Source organism: Erythrolamprus reginae, chromosome 11, assembly GCF_031021105.1.
Source record: "Erythrolamprus reginae isolate rEryReg1 chromosome 11, rEryReg1.hap1, whole genome shotgun sequence".
Taxonomy (NCBI): Eukaryota; Metazoa; Chordata; class Lepidosauria; order Squamata; family Dipsadidae; genus Erythrolamprus; species Erythrolamprus reginae.
Window position 1 is genome coordinate 2,959,152 of NC_091960.1, and position 17,750 is coordinate 2,976,901.

The window sequence follows — 17,750 nt, forward strand, 5'->3', positions numbered from 1 at the left end:
AATCGTTAAAATTATTAGATTTGTTATGAACTGTTTTCTATTGTTGTGAGCCGCCCCGAGTCTACGGAGAGGGGCAGCATACAAATCTAATAAGTAAATAAGTAAGTAAGTAAGTAAGTAAGTAAGTAAGTAAGTAAGTAAGTAAGTAAGTAAGTAAGTAAGTAAGTAAGTAAGTAAGTAAATATTGGAGTGGTGATTCAGCACTTTCACTGGTCATACATCTCCTTTTTTGGGTATCTCCGAACTTTTCGGGACTGTCCAAAGTTCATTAATTATTGACATTCGTGCCTTTATTGGTTCTAATATTTCCACACTTGTTGTATATTCTTTCTAAAGGTCACTTGCACATTTCTTGGTATTCTGTGTAACCATATTTGCAGAAGAGTTTGTAGAAGAACAAATCCTCCCCTTTTTACAGGAACAGGGTTATTTGGAGACAAATGGGACAAAGGGTCTTACGATTTTTCTTACAGTGTTATACTGCGCGCGCACACACACACAAACACACACAAAACTCTGTGCAGTGCTGTGTTCTGTCCTGGTTGCAGCTTCGGAATAGTCTTCAAGGGTAGCCCCCCCCCTGGCGGTCAGGAGTGGAGGGTCTGCTACAAAAAAGGGGGGAGGGGCCCCTGGACTCCTGCTGTGGACCTTTGCAAAGCCCAACTGTCTCCATCTGTGTTTGGCTTCCCTAGTAATTCGTCAGCCTTGATATGGGCGAGATCCGACATAGAACTTAATGAAACCAATGAAGAAGGATTCCCGATCCTCTCTGAAAGCAACTCTGGAATTGTGTAAGTTCTGTTGGTAAAAGATCTGCTTGTCTGTTTGGGTTTGCAGATGTTTCTTCAAACGCTCACCTCCAGTGAAAGAGGCTTGGAGGTAGTTTGGGATATTTATTTATGTATTTATTTATTTAATTTGACTTTAATATCACCCAATCCCGAAGGACTCAGGGGAGACCAACAGCCAAGTAGGAAACATTAGCAATACCACTTAGAGTTAGGTTTTTATACTGCTTCACAGCCTCTCTCTAAGTGGTTTAACAGAGTCAGTCTCTTGCCCCCCCACCACCAATCTGGGTCCTCATTTGACCCACCCCAGAAGGATGGAAGACTGAGCCAACCCTGAATAACAATACTCTTGAAAAACAATACCTCAATCAAGAAGGTAACTCAGACAAAAAAAACCAAACTCTAAACAACAGCCTAATCAGGGAATGACCAAGACCACTCCCACCAACACTGACAGTTGAATCCACCGTTTATGGGCAGAGGAAATCCCACTCCTTCTAGCCCTGATAATGTCCCCATGTCGGGTAATGAAATGTCTGCAAGAAAACAACCAAGCTCCAAGAGCACCACAGCTGGTTTCCTAATTAGGGAGCTCCCAAATTTAATAGTTGCCTAATCAAGGGATTATCAAAGAGAAAAACCACAGCCCCACCAACATTGGCAAGGAAAGCCATTTGTATATAAAGAGAGATCAACCTCTTCTAGCCCTGATGATGTTACCTAGTTGGATAATGAAACATCTGCAAGAACACCACCAAGCCCTGAGGGCCTCAAGGACCCCACCGGTTGGGTTCTCTCTAATCTAAGATTTTACAGTTGGGTTGGCAGAATAAACTAAAGAGGCTTAGCTCACCCAGAGTGCCATGCTTTGTAGCTTAAGAGCTAGGTGCGAACCCTGCCTTGTTTTCATTCGGAATGACTTTAAACACCAGAGATATAAAGCATCCCATCGTAGGACCTTGCCTGGCACAAATTATAAATTTTAAAAATAAATTAAATCAATTCTCTGTTTTCTTTTAGGTGGATTTGTCAGAAAGATTCTCCGTGTTACGATATCATCCCCGAAAGTATGACCGCTCCCCATTATTACTTTGTGATAAAAGTATCCAACAGGTACTGGTGATTTCGATGTTGAAACTGATCACTTCAGTTGACAGACGGATGCTTTGCTCCGGTGGCCCACTTCTCTCTGTCCTTGTGTGCTTCTACAGGGGGGTCGACGAAAGCACCTACTGCGACTATGCCTTGGAGTTCATCGTCCACATCCACGGCCTGCGCCTCAGCCCCACCCGTGCCCTCTACATAATGAAGGTAAGAGAGCTGGGCTTTGGGTAGGGGTCAGGCTCCCAAGTAATGGACCCATAGTAAGCAAAACTCAGAGGTAGGTAGATTCCTCAAAGAATTGCTTTATTAGATACAGTAGAAGCTCTGGCCATGAATAGTTCTGACCATGACCAAATCGGGATTGGACCAAAAAATTCACAAATTCTATAAACCCTTCAAACCATGAATATTGGCGTGAAAATTAGTTTAATAGGGAGGAAGGAAGCAAGGTGCACATGAAGAGGAGGTGGGATCTTACCTTGGTCTGGTGTTCCTCAATCTTAATGACCTGAAGACATGCAGATGTCAACTCCCAGAATTCCCGTGCAGGCATTTCTGACTGGGGGATTCTGGGAATTGAAGTCCACACATGTTCAAGTTGCCAACTTTGGGAAACATTGTCTTAGGCCATTAATCGTCTTCAGAATGACACACTCCTGTTGAGGCCTTTGGCAGAGCTAGGTTTTCATGCCCTTTCGGAAGACCAAAAGGGCCTCTCTGGATCTTACCCGGGGGGGGGGATATCCCCCACAAATTATTCTCCCCCCCCCAACTAAAATGAATGCTAAGAAAATGTCAACAGGGGTGGGGCCCCTGCTCAGCTGAGGAATTCACAGTCTATACTTTTTTTCTCCCCTCTTTCTTTCTCTCAGGTTTCAATGGCTACGGTCATCGGACTGGTCATCATGTATATCTTCATTGACACAGTGGGCCCTTGGGTTAAACAATTCTTCAGCAACACAATAAAGAAAATGGAGAACGCTATGGCATTTCGGGCTGGTGAGTTTCCAACCAGTGGCCTCTTGGACAGCTTCACCCAAACCTACACAAAAGTGATCTTGAGCCTGAGGCCCCCTAAGGCTACAGGATAGGTGGGTGTGGCTGACTGGGTGAGCATGGCCACATTGACACCATCCGTAAACTGCTGGCATGTTTCCTCTTTGCAGTATGTAGACAGGGCCAAAGCGACGTGGGCCGGCCCCTTACATTTTCCTGGATAGTCCTGCCGGCCTGATCTGACCGCAACCAGCCCGCGGGTCTTGAGTTTGACATCCCTGGCATAGTACATTCCTGCTGAAGTCTGCAGGATCTTGCCAAGGTTGTGTCTCCCCTGCTCTTCTGGCCTGCCAGAATTGTGATTTAGGATATTCCGTTAGTTCAATCTGGTGCCTTTTCCGCATGAATTATTGGACGGGTTGTCTGTCTTCCATTGTTTCTAACAATAGCAATAGCACTTATATACCGCTTCCAAGTGCTTTACAGCCCTCTCTAAGCGGTTTACAGAGTCAGCCTCTTGCCCCCAAAAATCTGCATCCTCATTGGACCCACCTCGCAAGGACGGAAGGCAGAGTCCAATCTTGAGGAGGTCAGGATCGAACTGCTAACTGTAGGCAGAGATAACGTGCAATACTGCATTCTATCCACTGCACCACGACTCTGTCCTGTTTGATCAGATAAAAGGGACACACACCGTCTCCTCCTGATGAAATCAACATCATCTTTAGGGACCCAGAAAACATCCTTTTTCTGTTGCAATACCTGGAACAGCCTAAAGTGGGACTGGAACTCACTGTTTCTTGGTGATTGGTCCAAAGTCACCCAGCTGGCTTTCATGCCTTCTGTTGAATTCACCTTGTCTCTTTTAGCCCAGGTTGTTGACAAGGTCTCTGGAGTCTCAGGAGAAGGGCAGCGTAGAAATCTAATTAATAAAATCAATAAAATAAAATAATAATAAAATAATAATAAAATAATAATAAAATAATAAAATAAAATAAATAAAATAATAAAATAATAATAAAATAAAATAAATTAAAAATAAAATAAATAAAATAAAATAAATTAAAATAAATAAAATAAATAAAAAAGCTTAAACCAGTAGTTCCCAAACTTTTTTTTTTTTTGGCCATGCCCCACCTAAGCATCTCTAGAATCCTGATGCCCCCCCTTCGTGGCATATAATTCTTACTATTCACTTACTACTCACTCAGAGGAAGTCTAGAAGGCCATTAACTTGGTTTAAACAAGGTTCTAATTGCCCCCATTAAAAGTCAAATTGCCATCCTGTTTCATTGGATTTATTAAATTAATTAAGTTAATTCAATATGATTATCATTCTTTGGATGTATAGTCTTTTCTCATTTTTTAATCGGACTCTTTTACATGTTCTAATTCCGCAGCACCGTTCTGGGACCAGGTGGCTTTCTCAAATTCTAAGTAACAGGTGACTTGGAGTTGGCCCCTTCTTAACTCTCGTGTCCTTTCCTGTGTCTTTTTCTTAACAGAATCCAGCCTCACCTTCTCGTCTTCCTTCAGCAGTCAAGGGTCCCTTCAGCACCTGCCTTCCGACATCAGTGCCGGGGAGCCCAGCGCAAGCGTCTCCACTCCCACTCACACTCCCACTCACACTCACTCACACTCCCACTCCAAAAAACACTCAACACACCACTCTGGGGCACAGTAGAGCTGCCGTGGGTTGCCAGATTCATCGGAGAGTGAGGTCTTCTGGTGCCTGGGTCTGTCATCTTTTGTCAATGGTAATTATTCGAGAAAGATCGGCTCCTTTTTCATTGTTTCTCAAAGTGGCAATGGTGAGGCGATTTTAAGCACCAGCTGATTCTCCACCCGTTTTCTAAAAACTGTACTTCTTTAACCCCTGATTCTCTCTCAGCTCCTGCAGTTCTGTGTGGCTCTGTTGGGAACTGTTACAGGGTTAAATTAAACAAGGGCTAACTATTTTTTAAAATGTGGGCGATAAGAGAGAATACGAATCCTTGCAGGCAAGGGGTGGCAAGGTTCTGATTTTTCTGTTCATAGTTTCTGATTTGGTTTTGTTTTAATAAATATTTGGGTCCTTGCAAGTTATTTGTTGTCATCTGGGTTCTTTCTTCTTAATTTGGTCATTTTGGGGACTCCTGGTCATTCCAGAAACCCACCTGCTTCAGAAAGGGCTCCAGATTAGGTTCACTTTGTTTGTGGGCCTTCTCTGCTGTCTTCCCAGACTGGGAGACTGCATGGCTGGAAAATGAGCATCGGTTGCGCAATGGTCCAGGAATGGGTTGCTATACTCTGATCTGCCCAGTTACTGAGTCTATGGGGTTTTTGGGCCACTCCTCCATGCTTCTCTGCACATGCCCAGTTTTTGATGAAGCAATGGCTGAAAAAGAGATGTCTAGATCTTGGTGAAACAAACCTACACATAAATTACCACACTGAATGCATCAAACCCAAGACCCAAAAATCCTCCCTTCATCTTCCAGCCTACTATCCATCATCAACAAATTGACACCCCTAGCACCTCCAACCATGTTGTAATCATAGGTTTTTAGGCACTGAAAATTGGAATGAAATATTGCTGGAGAGTGATGTTTTAGTCTAATGGGTGCTGTATAAACCTTACTTCTTCCTCTATGAAAGGAAGCAAAGTCCAGGCTGAGTAAGCAACCTGAAGAATCCATGACCATGTGGAAAAAATAACTTGATATACAGCATGAAGAAAACCTATAGCTAACTTCCATATAAGGAAATATATGCCTTACTCTCATTCCTTTGCCAATCACCAGTAAACACACAATCCAGGAAAAGGCAAAGAATGGAGCTTCCGTTAATTATCTATAGGGAAGTCATGAGAAGAAGTGAAATACAATAAAAGGAGCGATCTTGATTCAACCGAGGTCGTCTCATTGAGAGAAAAGTCTCTCCGTTGCTTCATTTTGATGTGTGCTTGCCTTCACAACCAAGAATAGGAAAGCGCGCCTCTTACTTCCTCAATCCAATCCAAATTCAATCTCGAATCCAAATCCAATCTCAAATGCAAACTAATCAATGCAAGAAGTATACTCAACAAGATGTCAGACTTCCTCCTCCTGCTGGACACCAACATCGTTGACATTATTTTTGTTTGTGAAACATGGCTAAATGCCTCCTATCCTGCCTCCATCATCACTTCCAAACTCGACTGCAGGAAATACGACTTCAGTAACCAAGTAGTTGATGCATGGAACTCACTGCCAGACTCTGTAGTATCATCCCCTAACGCCCAAAACTTTACCCTTAGACTATCCACTATTGACCTCTCCCAATTCCTAAGAGGTCAGTAAGGGGCATGCCTAAGTGCACCAGCGTGCCTTCCGTCCCGTCCTTACTGTTTCTTTATTTTTACTCCGGGTCCCATCGGCCAACTAATGCTGACTGGCGGGTCCACGGTATAGAGCCTTCTCTGTTGTGGCCCTGGTGCTCTGGAATCAACTCCCCCCAGAGATTCGTAGCGTCCCCACCCTCCCTGCCTTCCCAAAGGTGTTGAAAACACACTTTTGCCAGCAGGCTGGGGGCCGTTAAGCGATAGTTCTCTGCTCCGGCCAGTAATATGAATGAGCGATGCATGTATGAAGGTTATACTGGGTTTTAATTTTTTACTTGTTTTTATTCTATGTATTGGGGTATTTTAACTTTGTAATTGTTTTTATTGTTGTAAGCCGTCCTGAGTCTGCTTGGAGAAGGGCGGCCTATACATTCGAAAAAATTATATAGAATAGAATAGAATAGAATTTTTATTGGCCAAGTGTGATTGAACACACAAGGAATTTGTCTTGGTGCATATGCTCTCAGCGTACATAAAATAAAATATACATTTGTCAAGAATCATATGGTACAACACTTAATGATTGTCATAGGGGTCAAATAAGCAATGAAGAAGCAATATTAATAAAAATCTTAGGATATAAGCAACAAGTTACAGTCATATAGTCAACATGGGAGGAAATGGGTGAAAGGAATGATGAGAAAAACTAGTAGAATAGAAGTGCAAATTTAGTAGAAAGTCTGACAGTGTTGAGGGAATTATTTGTTTAGTAGAGTGATGGTGTTCGGAAAAAAACTGCTCTTGTGTCTAGTTGTCGGTGTGCAGTGCTCTGTAGCGACGTTTTGAGGGTAGGAGTTGAAACAATTTGTTTCCAGGATGTGAGGGGTCAGTAAATATTTTCCTCGCCCTCTTTTTGACTCGTGCAAATTCAAATGAATAAATAAATAAATAAGCTGCCTTGGAAAGTCAAGGGAAGTCATCAAAACCATTAAAAAAATGGAAGTTAGAATATTTCAGACATGTGGTGTGACACTTGGAAAAATACAGCATCCTCAACGGCATTTTTTTTGTGTGGTTGTTGATAAAAATAGGATTGCCAACTTGATTGCCAACATACGATGATGGATATGGAAGAAGAAGAAGAAGAGGAAGGGGAGGAGGAAGGGGAGAAAGAAGGAGAAGGAGGAAAAAGAAGGAAGAAGGAGGAGAAGGAGAAGAAGAGGAGGGGGGAGAAGGGGAGGAAGAAGGAGAAGGAGGAAAAAGAAGGAAGAAGGAGGGAGGAGAAGAAGGAGAAGAGGAGGGGAGGAGGAGGGGGAGGAAGAAGGAGAAGGAGGAAGGAGGAGAAGAAGGAGGAGAAGAAGAAGAGGAGGGGGAGGAAGAAGGAGGAAGGAGAGGAAGGAGGAGGAGGAGGAGAAGAAGAAAGACTCTGTAAATTTCCCAACCTCTCCATCCCAGGCCAGCAGGTGCTGTCCAAGGTCCTGCAAAAGATCCTGCACAGTCGGCTTGCTTGGCAGTCTTGTAAGCGCCTTCTCTGCCTCCTTTGTATCCGAAGCCAGCTGCCCTCTTGTCGGCACAATCTCTGCAATGGGCTCTGGCTCTGGGGACCTGTGTGTGTGTGTGTTTTATCACTGGGCAGCAGTGCTGCATCTCAACCAGGCTGATAGCGGTGTTGTAGTGCCCAGAGACCCTCCAGGATAGAATAAGACGCCTTTTCTATTCAGGAGATGCTTTGAAGCATTGGCTCTTCATCCTGTTCTTAATCCATTGTGGCTCTTGCAAAGATAAGAGGAAGGGGGGTCGTGGCGGCTGGAAAGAGGAGACCTTCCACTGGGCCGATGACAGCACCTGGTGGCCTCCTTTTCAGACAGAACTATGAAGGCCCGAACTCTCGAAGGAAGGCAGAGATAAAAGAGGGCTTTGTCTCACTTCTGTCCCATTGCTCGGGACTTCTCAACCTTGGCCACTTTTAAGAGTTGTGGACTTCAACTCCCAGGATCCCCCAGCCTGCTAAGCACCCATCTTCAAGCTACACCTGGAAAAAATACTGTTGTATGGGCTTCTTTGAAATATAACAATCACTCCGGGGAGTTTGCAAAACACCAACTACACCATATGGGCCGTCAGCCACCAGTTGTGATCATATTTTCTGCCTCCCTGCTGAAAGTCTCCTACTAAACGAGTACTGACCATTCTGCAGAAGAGAGCAGGCCTTTCTCTCTTTATCAAGGCTCAGGATTTTCATCCTGTTATTATTTTCATCCTGCCTGGATGCCCCACCCCCACCCCAAAAAAAGCACAGCTCCAACTTTGGCTCGGCATTCCGCTAAACATTTTGAGAAGATGACCTATTTATTTGGCAGCCAACCAAATAAGGAGCATCGGGTTCAAACACAATGTGCCCTCCACAACCTGACAAGCCACCACCTCCCACCTCCTAGTAGGAAGGAATGTCATTTGCTCCCTGTTGCAACTCTGGGGCCCTTACCCAGGAGCTATTTTTAGCTGCTATTAACCTCCCAACTTCCACCACTAGGGCCTCTCTGCCATTGCTGGAGGCCACGGCCAATTTGTCTAATTAAAGATAATTAAGGAAGAAATGTCCCCAATTAAAGCCAGAGAAACTGCTTATACTGGAGGTAGAGTTTTTTGGTCATGGGTGTCACATAGGATTAGGCAAGACAGGGGTTGAGAAGGAAGAAGAGCTGGCTCTCTGGAGGAGGAGGAGACCCCCCTCCCCAAATGGGATTAATTGGCAAGGATATCTGATTTGTGCCCCCAAAGGGGTGATTGGGTGATTTCCAGCCAAACCTAAAAGTAAATTAAACCATATCTTTAAATGCTGCGGAATGCCTCCTCCTGGCCCAAATACCCATGGAACTGTGAACAGATCTTAAAAAACAACAAGCCACAATTCCCATATTAACGTGGCAATAAGACTCTGGGGCATCGTTTTTTAAACTCAGAAGAATCTCAGTGGATCTCCACAAATTGCACATTAATCCTGCTTAACCTGGTTTAATCAGCTCCCCGTTCTTGCAATCAAGGGACCGGCCGGTCAAGTTCTATTTGAATTCCGCAACGTTCTGACGTTCACAACACATTGGGAGTTGCGAGGTCCAATCGCCATTTCGTGAAACTTCCGCTTCAGGCCTTCATTGGCCCTTCGCACCAAAAGCTTGAAAGCTTCCAAAGCTTGAACCCCAATGAACTGGGGACTACCCTAATCCTACAAAGCAATAAACCATGGCTTGTAAAGGACAGGGAGGGAGAGTCACACGAAGCTCAAATTCAAATTGTAGAAAATATCGCATGGAGCTCTGGACCCGCAAGAGCCATTTTGAGGTTGGCCCTCCTTCGTGTTCTGAGATCACAAAATGTCCTGTTGCAGTGATGGCGAACCTTTTTTTCCTCGGGTGTTGAAAGAGCATGCATGCATGCGTGCTATCGCACATGTGCGAGTGCCCACACCCATAATTCAATGCCTGGGGAGGGCAAAAACAGCTTCCCCCCCCCTGAGGGTCCTCTGGAGGCCAGAAATGGCCTTTTGGTGAAGTCATATTTTCTGCAGTCAAGTTTAGAGCGGTTTACATTGAATTTGTATCTATTACGTGCTCATGTGTTTTTGTTGTTGAAGCTGAAGTAGTCACTAACAGAAAGGACATTATGGTTTATGATCTTATGAGCAGTAGTTAAATCGGTTCGGAGGCGATGTAAATTGTCTAACCGTAGTTTGGAGGAATAAGTCTGCAGGAATAAGCTAGTTTGTTTTAAGGAGTGAAGGACTCTTCTTGTGAAGTATTTCTGGACTCTCTCAATTGTGTCACTGTGGGTTCCATACAGGTGAGCTGTATTCAGGTATTGGTCTGAAGAATGTTTTGTAAGCTCTGGTTAGCAGCTCAGCATTTCTGGAGAAGAAATCCTTCTGGCATTGGTGATTTTGCCTAGATTTCTACCTTTTACTCACAGTTGCTCATGCCCTCATCACCTCGAGGTTCAACTACTGCAACACTCTCTACATGGGGCAACCTTTGAAAAGTGTTCGGAAACTCCAGATCGTGCAGAATGCGGCTGTGAGAGCTATTGTGGGGCTACCTAGATTCGCCCATGTCTCTCCAACACTCCGTGACCTGCACTGGCTGCCGATTAGTTTCCAGTCACAATTCAAAGTGTTGGTAATGACCTATAAAGCCCTATATGGCATCGGACCAGAATATCTCCAGGACTGTCTTCTGCCGCACGAATCCCAGTGGCCAATAAGGTCCCACAAAGTTGGCCTTCTCCGGGTCCCATCAACAAAACAATGTCGTCTGACAGGCCTTGGGGAAGAGCCTTCTCTGTGGTGGCCCCGGCCCTCTGAAATCAACTCCCCCCAGAGATTAGAACTGCCCCCACCCTCCTTGTCTTTCGTACCACCTATATTGCCAGGCATGGGGGAGTTGAGATACCTCCCCCCAGGCTTATATAGTTTATGTATGGTATGCTTGTGTTGTATGGTTTTGATGATGGGTTTTAGATGTTTTTTAAATATTAGATTTGTTATATTGTTACTATTGTTGTTGTGAGCCGACCTGAGTCTGCGGAGAGGGGTGGCATACAAATCTAATTAATAATAATAATAATAATAATAATAATAATAATAATAATAATAAGTATTATTATTATTGTTTTGTTGTTGTTGTTGTTGTTGTTATTATTATTATTATTATTATTATTATTATTATTATTATTATTATTAGACAGGTAATGAAATATCTGCAAGGAACCAACTGTGTTCAGAAACCACCAAGGACCCCTAATATAAAAACTGCTTTAAGTCCCCAGACTCACAGCCCTTCCTCGCCCAAGTACTCAACCCAACATCTGGATTAACATAGTTTGTACGACCGCAGCAGTTTTAGGGGGCAGGCTGCTTTTCTCCTGTTAGCCACCGGGGGGCGCCTGGACACCACGATATCGCTCAGGCCATTCTACAGACAAGCTGTCGAAAATCTGGTACCCAACCTGGGTCTCCTTTGAAAAAAAGGGAAAAGTTGCTGCAAAGGAGAGAGAGAGAAATGGCATTGCTCGCTTCCAAAAAAATGTCAAATTACAAAAACGGGTGGGTTTTTTAAAGAATAGAATAGAATTCTTTATTGGCCAAGTTTGATTGCACATACAAGGCATTTGCAGATGCTCTCAGTGTACATAGAAGAAACGATACATTTGTGAAGAATCATGAGGTACAACAGTGATTGTCATAGGGGTCCAATAAGCAATGAGGAAACAATATTAATAAAAAAGTATGCAAGCTACAAGTTACAGTCTTAAGTGGAAGGAAATGGGTGACAGGAATGATGAGAAAAAATTAGTAGAAATAGAAGTGCAGACATAGTAAATAGTCTGACAGTGTTGAGAGAATGATTTGTTTAGCAGAGTGATTAGCGGTGATGCAAAGAATAGAATAGAATAGAATTCTTTATTGGCCGAGTGTGATTGGACACACAAGGAGTTTGTCTTTGGTGCAGATGCTCTCAGTGCACATAAAAGAAAAGAGACATTTTTCAAGAATCAAAAAACACAATGATTATAGGGATCAAACTGGTAATAAAAATCTTTAAGGATTTTTAGGAATGATGAGAAAAAACTACTAGTAGTAATAGTAGTGCACACTTAGTAAAAAGTCTGACAGTGTTGAGGGAATTATTTGTTTAGCAGAGTGATGGCATTTGGGGAAAAACTGTCCTTGTGTCTAGTTGTCTTGGTGTAGCGACGTTTGAGGGTAGGAGTTGAAACACTTTATGTCCAGGATGCGTCTGCTTGCCCACACCCATAATTTAATGCCCCCCACATGCCCTGTCCCCCTGCGCATGTGACCCTCCCCATGCTCCCCCACCCCCTGTGCATGCATGCACAAACTCTGTGCTACCCTGCGTATGTGCGCACGACTGCACACCGTTTTGGGCCTAGCAGGCCTTCCTGAAGCCTCTGGAGGCCGGAAATGTCCTGTTTCCTGACTTCCGGTAGGCCCAATTTTCACCCTTGGAGCCTCAAAAAAGGCGAATTCGTCTGGAGGACAGAAGGGAAAGGGGGGACATGATGAAACATTTAAATATGTTAAAGGGCTAAACAAGATGTTTTTAATAGGAAAGTGATCAGAAGCAACGTGAGAAAATATTATTTGACTGAAAGAGTAGTAGATGCTTGGAACAAACTTCCAGCAGACGTGGTTGGCCCAGTTTTCACCCTTGGAGCCTCAAAAAAGGTGAATTCGTCTGGAGGACAGAAGGGAAAGGGGGGACATGATGAAACATTTAAATATGTTAAAGGGCTAAACAAGGTGTTTTTAATAGGAAAGAGATCAGAAGCAACGTGAGAAAATATTATTTGACTGAAAGAGTAGTAGATGCTTGGAACAAACTTCCAGCAGATATGGTTGGTAAATCCACAGTCACTGAATTGAAACATGCCTGGGATAGACATAGATCCATCCTAAGATAAAATACAGGAAATAGTATAAGGGCAGACTAGATATTATTATTTTAGATTTTAATTATTTGATTTGTTACCATGTATTGTTTTTATCACTGTTGTGAGCCGCCCCGAATCTATGGAGAGGGGCGGCATACAAATCTAATAAATAATAATAATAATAATAATAATAATAATAATAATAATAATAATAATAGATGAACCAAGGGGTCTTTTTCTGCCGTCAGTCTTCTATATTTCTATGCCGGTTTACTGGAAGTCAAAGCAACAACCCAAAATACAAGTGACCAGCAATGAATAGGTAAGAGATATACAGTGTTCCCTCAATTTTCGTGGAGGATGCGTTCCGAGACCACCCGCGAAAGTCGAATTTCTGCGAAGTAGAGATGCGGAAGTAAATACACTATTTTTGGCTATGAACAGTATCACAAGCCTTCCCTTAACACTTCAAACCCCTAAATTACAATTTCCCATTCCCTTAGCAACCATTTAGATTATTACTCACCCTGTTTATTTATTAAAGTTTATTTTAAAGAATATTTATTAAAGGCAGACGAAAGTTTGGCGATGACATATGACGTCATCGGATGGGAAAAACCATGGTATAGGGAAAAAAAGCGTGAAATATTTTTTTAATTAATATTTTTGAAAAACCGTGGTATAGACTTTTCGCGAAGTTCGAAGCCGCGAAAATCGAGGGAACACTGTATTTGACTGAAAGAGTAGTAGATGCTTGGAACAACCTTCCAGCAGACGTGGTTGGTAAATCCACAGAACTGAATTTAAACACGCCTGGGATAAACATAGATCCATCCTAAGATAAAATACAGGAAATGGTAGAAGGGCAGACTAAATGCACCATGAGGTCTTTTTCTGCCATCAGTCTTCTATGTTTCTGTGCCGGTATACTGGAAGACAAGTGACCAGCAATGAATAGGTAAGAGATATACATCCTTCCCCCCACCCCCTATTTATTTACGTCGCCCAAGGCAGGCTCCCGGGAGGAAGGAGAGCTGCCAGGAAGGACGTAGCAGCATTTGAAAGGGGAAGAGCAGAAAAAAAGAACCGGGAACGTCTTAAATAGATGCTGGCAAGCAACAGTGCCCTGCAGCACAACTCTTAACACGGCTTTCTTCCCGAGGCTATGTATGTTATAAAAGTGTCTGGAGTAACTTTGAAGAGTTGAGCTTTGCTACAGGGGCTAAAAGGGCTCTCGGTGTTTAAGAGGAAGCTACCTTGGAAAGCCAGAGGATCAACGAGTCGGGCTTTTTTTTGTGTGTGTGTGAGAGTTTGTCGGAGCCACTGGTGGGAATTGGACTGGAAAACACACACTACATTCTAAAGCAGTGTTTCCCAACCTTGGCAACTTGAAGGTATCTGGACTTCAACTCCCAGAATTCCCCCTAGTTGGGGAATTCTGGGAGTTGAAGTCCAGATACCTTCAAGTTGCCAAGGTTGGGAAACACTGTTCTAAAGGAGTGTTTCTCAACCTTGGGGACTTGAAGCTTGATGGCCTTCAACTCCTATAATTTCCCAACCAGCCAGGCAGAGTGAGAAAGGGAAAAGTGGAGAGGTCTCTTGAGGATCTAATGAGATGGTGGTAAATAAGGATTTCTTTTGACCAGTGAAGGCTTGCAAAAGTTTTTTACTACCACGCTGTGGGTGTGGTTTATTTTGTGCCGGCCATGTGACCAGGTGGGAGTGGCTTGACAATCATGTGACCAGGGGGTGGCTTAAAGGTCATGTGACTGGCTTAAAGGTGGCCAACTAGACGTCACTCACATCAAGGATTTGGGTTAGGGTGCCTGGCCTCTCCTTGCCTCGAAGAGATACCATTTCCCTCTCTATTTACTATGACTGAACATCAAAAAATATATTCTTTAATTCTATGTATATATGCCCTATGTGTCCATAGATAGGCACCCAAAAATATACATTATCTACTATATAAACTGTATGTACACACATTCAATCTCATTTACTGCGATAGGAAAAACATACCCAGAGCCCAGAAGGGAAAAAAAGACCAAAAAAATTTCAAAATTTTTCTATCAGTTCTGCGTACCTGACCGTACCTGTAGGAGCCCATCCCTACAAAGAGATCTGCACAAAATTACAAAATTCCCCAGCTAGCTTTCTGGCTGGGGAATTCTGGGAGTTGAAGTCCATCGAGCTTAAAGTCACCAAGGGTGAGAAACCCTGTTCTAAAGTCAGATTAATGACAGCTATTAGGTGAATCCAGAATAATAGCTGGATTATTTGTCTTCCCTTTTGTCCTTTCGACCTTCCTATCTGTTGTTCTCACCTAGAGATGCATCCTGGGTTTTAATCAGACCCATCAATCGTCCTAATCTTACTCCAGATCCAGTTTGGGGCCAATCCATGGATACATTGGGACGACCAACCCCATCATTCCCAGCCAACAATGTCCCTAGGCTAGGGCACGATCCCTTAAAAGCAACAGACAGAAAGAGGGCTAAACTGCCAAGCCAAAGAGGGGGGTTAAAATGACATGTGCATGTATGTTGCGGTATATGTGCATTTTTTAACACAGAAACCACTAATAGTCTTTATAAATTAAATTATAAAAAAACCGTGCTGTGCCCAAGCTTTAATTATCTGTTTATTTATTCATTTGAAATCTTTATATCCTGCCAGGATAACTATCTCGGGGACGTAGCAAAAATATCTATCACGCAACCCTGGTTTGGTTTAGCTTTTTAAAAAAAATAAAATAAAGTATTTTTTCTTTTTTTAAAAAATGGCAAATTCAATGAATGCCAAATAGCAGCAAGAACAAACAGTTGAAAAACAACAACAACAGACAGATAGGAAAATGCAGTTAATCCTCAACTTATTTTTAAAATTTTACATTCTATATTCTACTCTATTCTATTTTTTCTATATTCCCTTCTCTATTTTCTATCCCATTCTATTCCATATTTTCTATTCTATTCTGTCGCTAAGTGAGACGTTTGTTCAGTTTTCTCAGGGCTGTTAAAACCATTCATTTATATTAGAACTTTTAGGGGTTTTTAATTACATTAATTGGATTCAGGTGTATTGTGATGTTTTCTTTGATATGTTGCCAGCCGCCCTGAGTCCTCGAAGAGGGGGCCGCATACAAATCCAATCAATCAATCAATAATAAATAAATTTAGTGATGCTCAGATTTTCAACCAGCGCTTAGGACCATCTTGCACTCTTACGATCTCGGTACCTGTGGTCATGTGGTCAAAATTTGGACGCTGGGCAACTGATTCGTATGTGTGACGGTTGCAGTGTCCTGAGGTCACATGATCCGCCTTTTGCAACCTTCCCAGCCGGTTTCCAACCAGGAAAGTTGATGGGAGAGACCAAGTCGATTTGCTCCATGACCACAGGATTCCTTGAACAAGCAGGGGGGCTGGACTAGAAGACCTCCAGGGTCCCTTCCAACTCTGCTCTCCTCTTCTATATTGTTTCTATCTTCTATTCTATTTTATATTGTTTTTATGTGTTTATGTTTTTATGTTTTTGTGTTTTATGTTTTTGTGTTGTATGTTTTATGTTGTGTTTTGTGTTTTGTGTTTTATGTTTTATGTTTTTATGTTTTATGTTTTTATGTTTTTATGTTTTATGCTTTATGTTTTATGCTTTATGCTTTATGCTTTATGCTTTATGCTTTATGCTTTATGCTTTATGTTTGTTTTATGTTTTATGCTTTATACTTTATGTTTTGTGTTTTGTTATTTTTTTAAATTTTATATTCTGTATTCTATATTCTACTCTATTCTATTTTTTCTGTATTCTATTCTCTATTTTCTATTCCATTCCATTCCTTTCCATATTTACTATTCTATTGTATTCTATTCCATTCCATTCCATTCTCTATATTCTATTCTCTATATTCTATATTCTATTCTCTCTTCTCTCTTCTCTCTTCTCTCTATTCTCCATTCTCTCTATTCTATTCTCTATATTCCATATTCCATATTCTATTCCTGGGGTGGTGGAAGGCAGCACCCTGATTTGATGCTTCTGTAAATGAAGGGGGGGTGATTTTTTTGTGGGGGGGAGACCCTCCCCACCCTCTTCTCTGTCCTCCTTGGTAGGCCTGCCACCCTCAGTGGCTTCTCTCCCCCACCCACCCCCGGTCGCCCTCCCCTCCCCGTCTCACCCCAGCTTCCCATAACACGATAACGGTGGGGACCTTGGCCAACAAAAGACGGATTGAGAAGCCCAGGAAGACGAAGGCAGCCGATATAATAGAGACATCTGGGGGGGGCAGATGACATCCAAGGCCTTGACCTCCATAGCTCCTTCCATTGTGAGCTTTTATGCCCCGAATATGATTCTCCAAAAGGGATTACCAACTTCAAAAGGCAACCAGGCTTTGATGCTGGTGCTCCTAAAACCTTTCATTCAAATCTTGGGAGCGAAGGCTATATATTTTTTATTTCAAGCAAACCTGATTAAACTGCCTCATTGTATTTAATGACATGTTTCTGTCCTCTCATTTAAAGTGGGGGGAAGAAAAAGAAAAAGGATTGGGCGAGAAAGTAGAACAGAAAACTTTTTCCTCTTTCTTTCTTTTTCTTTCTTTCTTCCTTCCTTCCTCTCCCTCCTCCTCCCTCCTCCTCCTCCTTCACTTCCTCCTGATTCTCTTTCCTTCCTTCCTTCCTTCCTTCCTTCCTTCTTCCTCCTCCTCTTTTCCTTCTTCCTCCTCCCCTCCTTCTGTCCTCCTTCCTTCTCTTCTTTCCTCCTCTCCTTCCTCCTTATATATCTTCCTTCTCCTCCCCCTTCCCCTTCATGAACCATCACTGCATTTAAGTGGGACAGCATCAAAGGTCTTCATGTGTAGTACCAAAACACAACATGGATCCCAACTGGGTCAGAGTCACATACAAACACACACGTATATCAATTTTTTTAATCCAACCATCTTGGCCATCAGGTCTGGAATGGCCCGATGAAAGGAAAAAAATAAAGAGATTTTCCATCCGCCTGGCAGAAGAGAGCAACCTGGCCTTGACTGGGTCTCCATGTTTCTTCTCAACTGATGTTCTAAGCCAGCTCTTTTCAAAGTTGGCAAATTCATACGGCGGGTA

The 17,750-nt window shown here is 42.7% G+C and overlaps 1 protein-coding gene across 2 annotated transcripts in view; it reads left to right on the forward strand.

The window, feature by feature from the left end:
- The window catches only part of LOC139173909 (cation channel sperm-associated auxiliary subunit gamma-like), a 40,630-nt gene extending 35,654 nt beyond the window's left edge, over positions 1 to 4,976 (forward strand). Inside the window, exons 25-29 of one of the 2 annotated variants that reach the window (XM_070763808.1) lie at positions 693 to 791; positions 1,812 to 1,904; positions 2,003 to 2,102; positions 2,768 to 2,894; positions 4,397 to 4,976. In XM_070763808.1, coding sequence (XP_070619909.1) covers positions 693 to 791; positions 1,812 to 1,904; positions 2,003 to 2,102; positions 2,768 to 2,894; positions 4,397 to 4,575 — 598 coding nt within the window. In that variant the 3' untranslated portion in view covers positions 4,576 to 4,976. Of the gene's footprint in view, positions 1 to 692; positions 792 to 1,811; positions 1,905 to 2,002; positions 2,103 to 2,767; positions 2,895 to 4,396 lie in introns of those variants that run through there. The other variant, XM_070763809.1, reaches the window with a different exon arrangement.
- Positions 4,977 to 17,750: the final 12,774 nt, after the last annotated feature.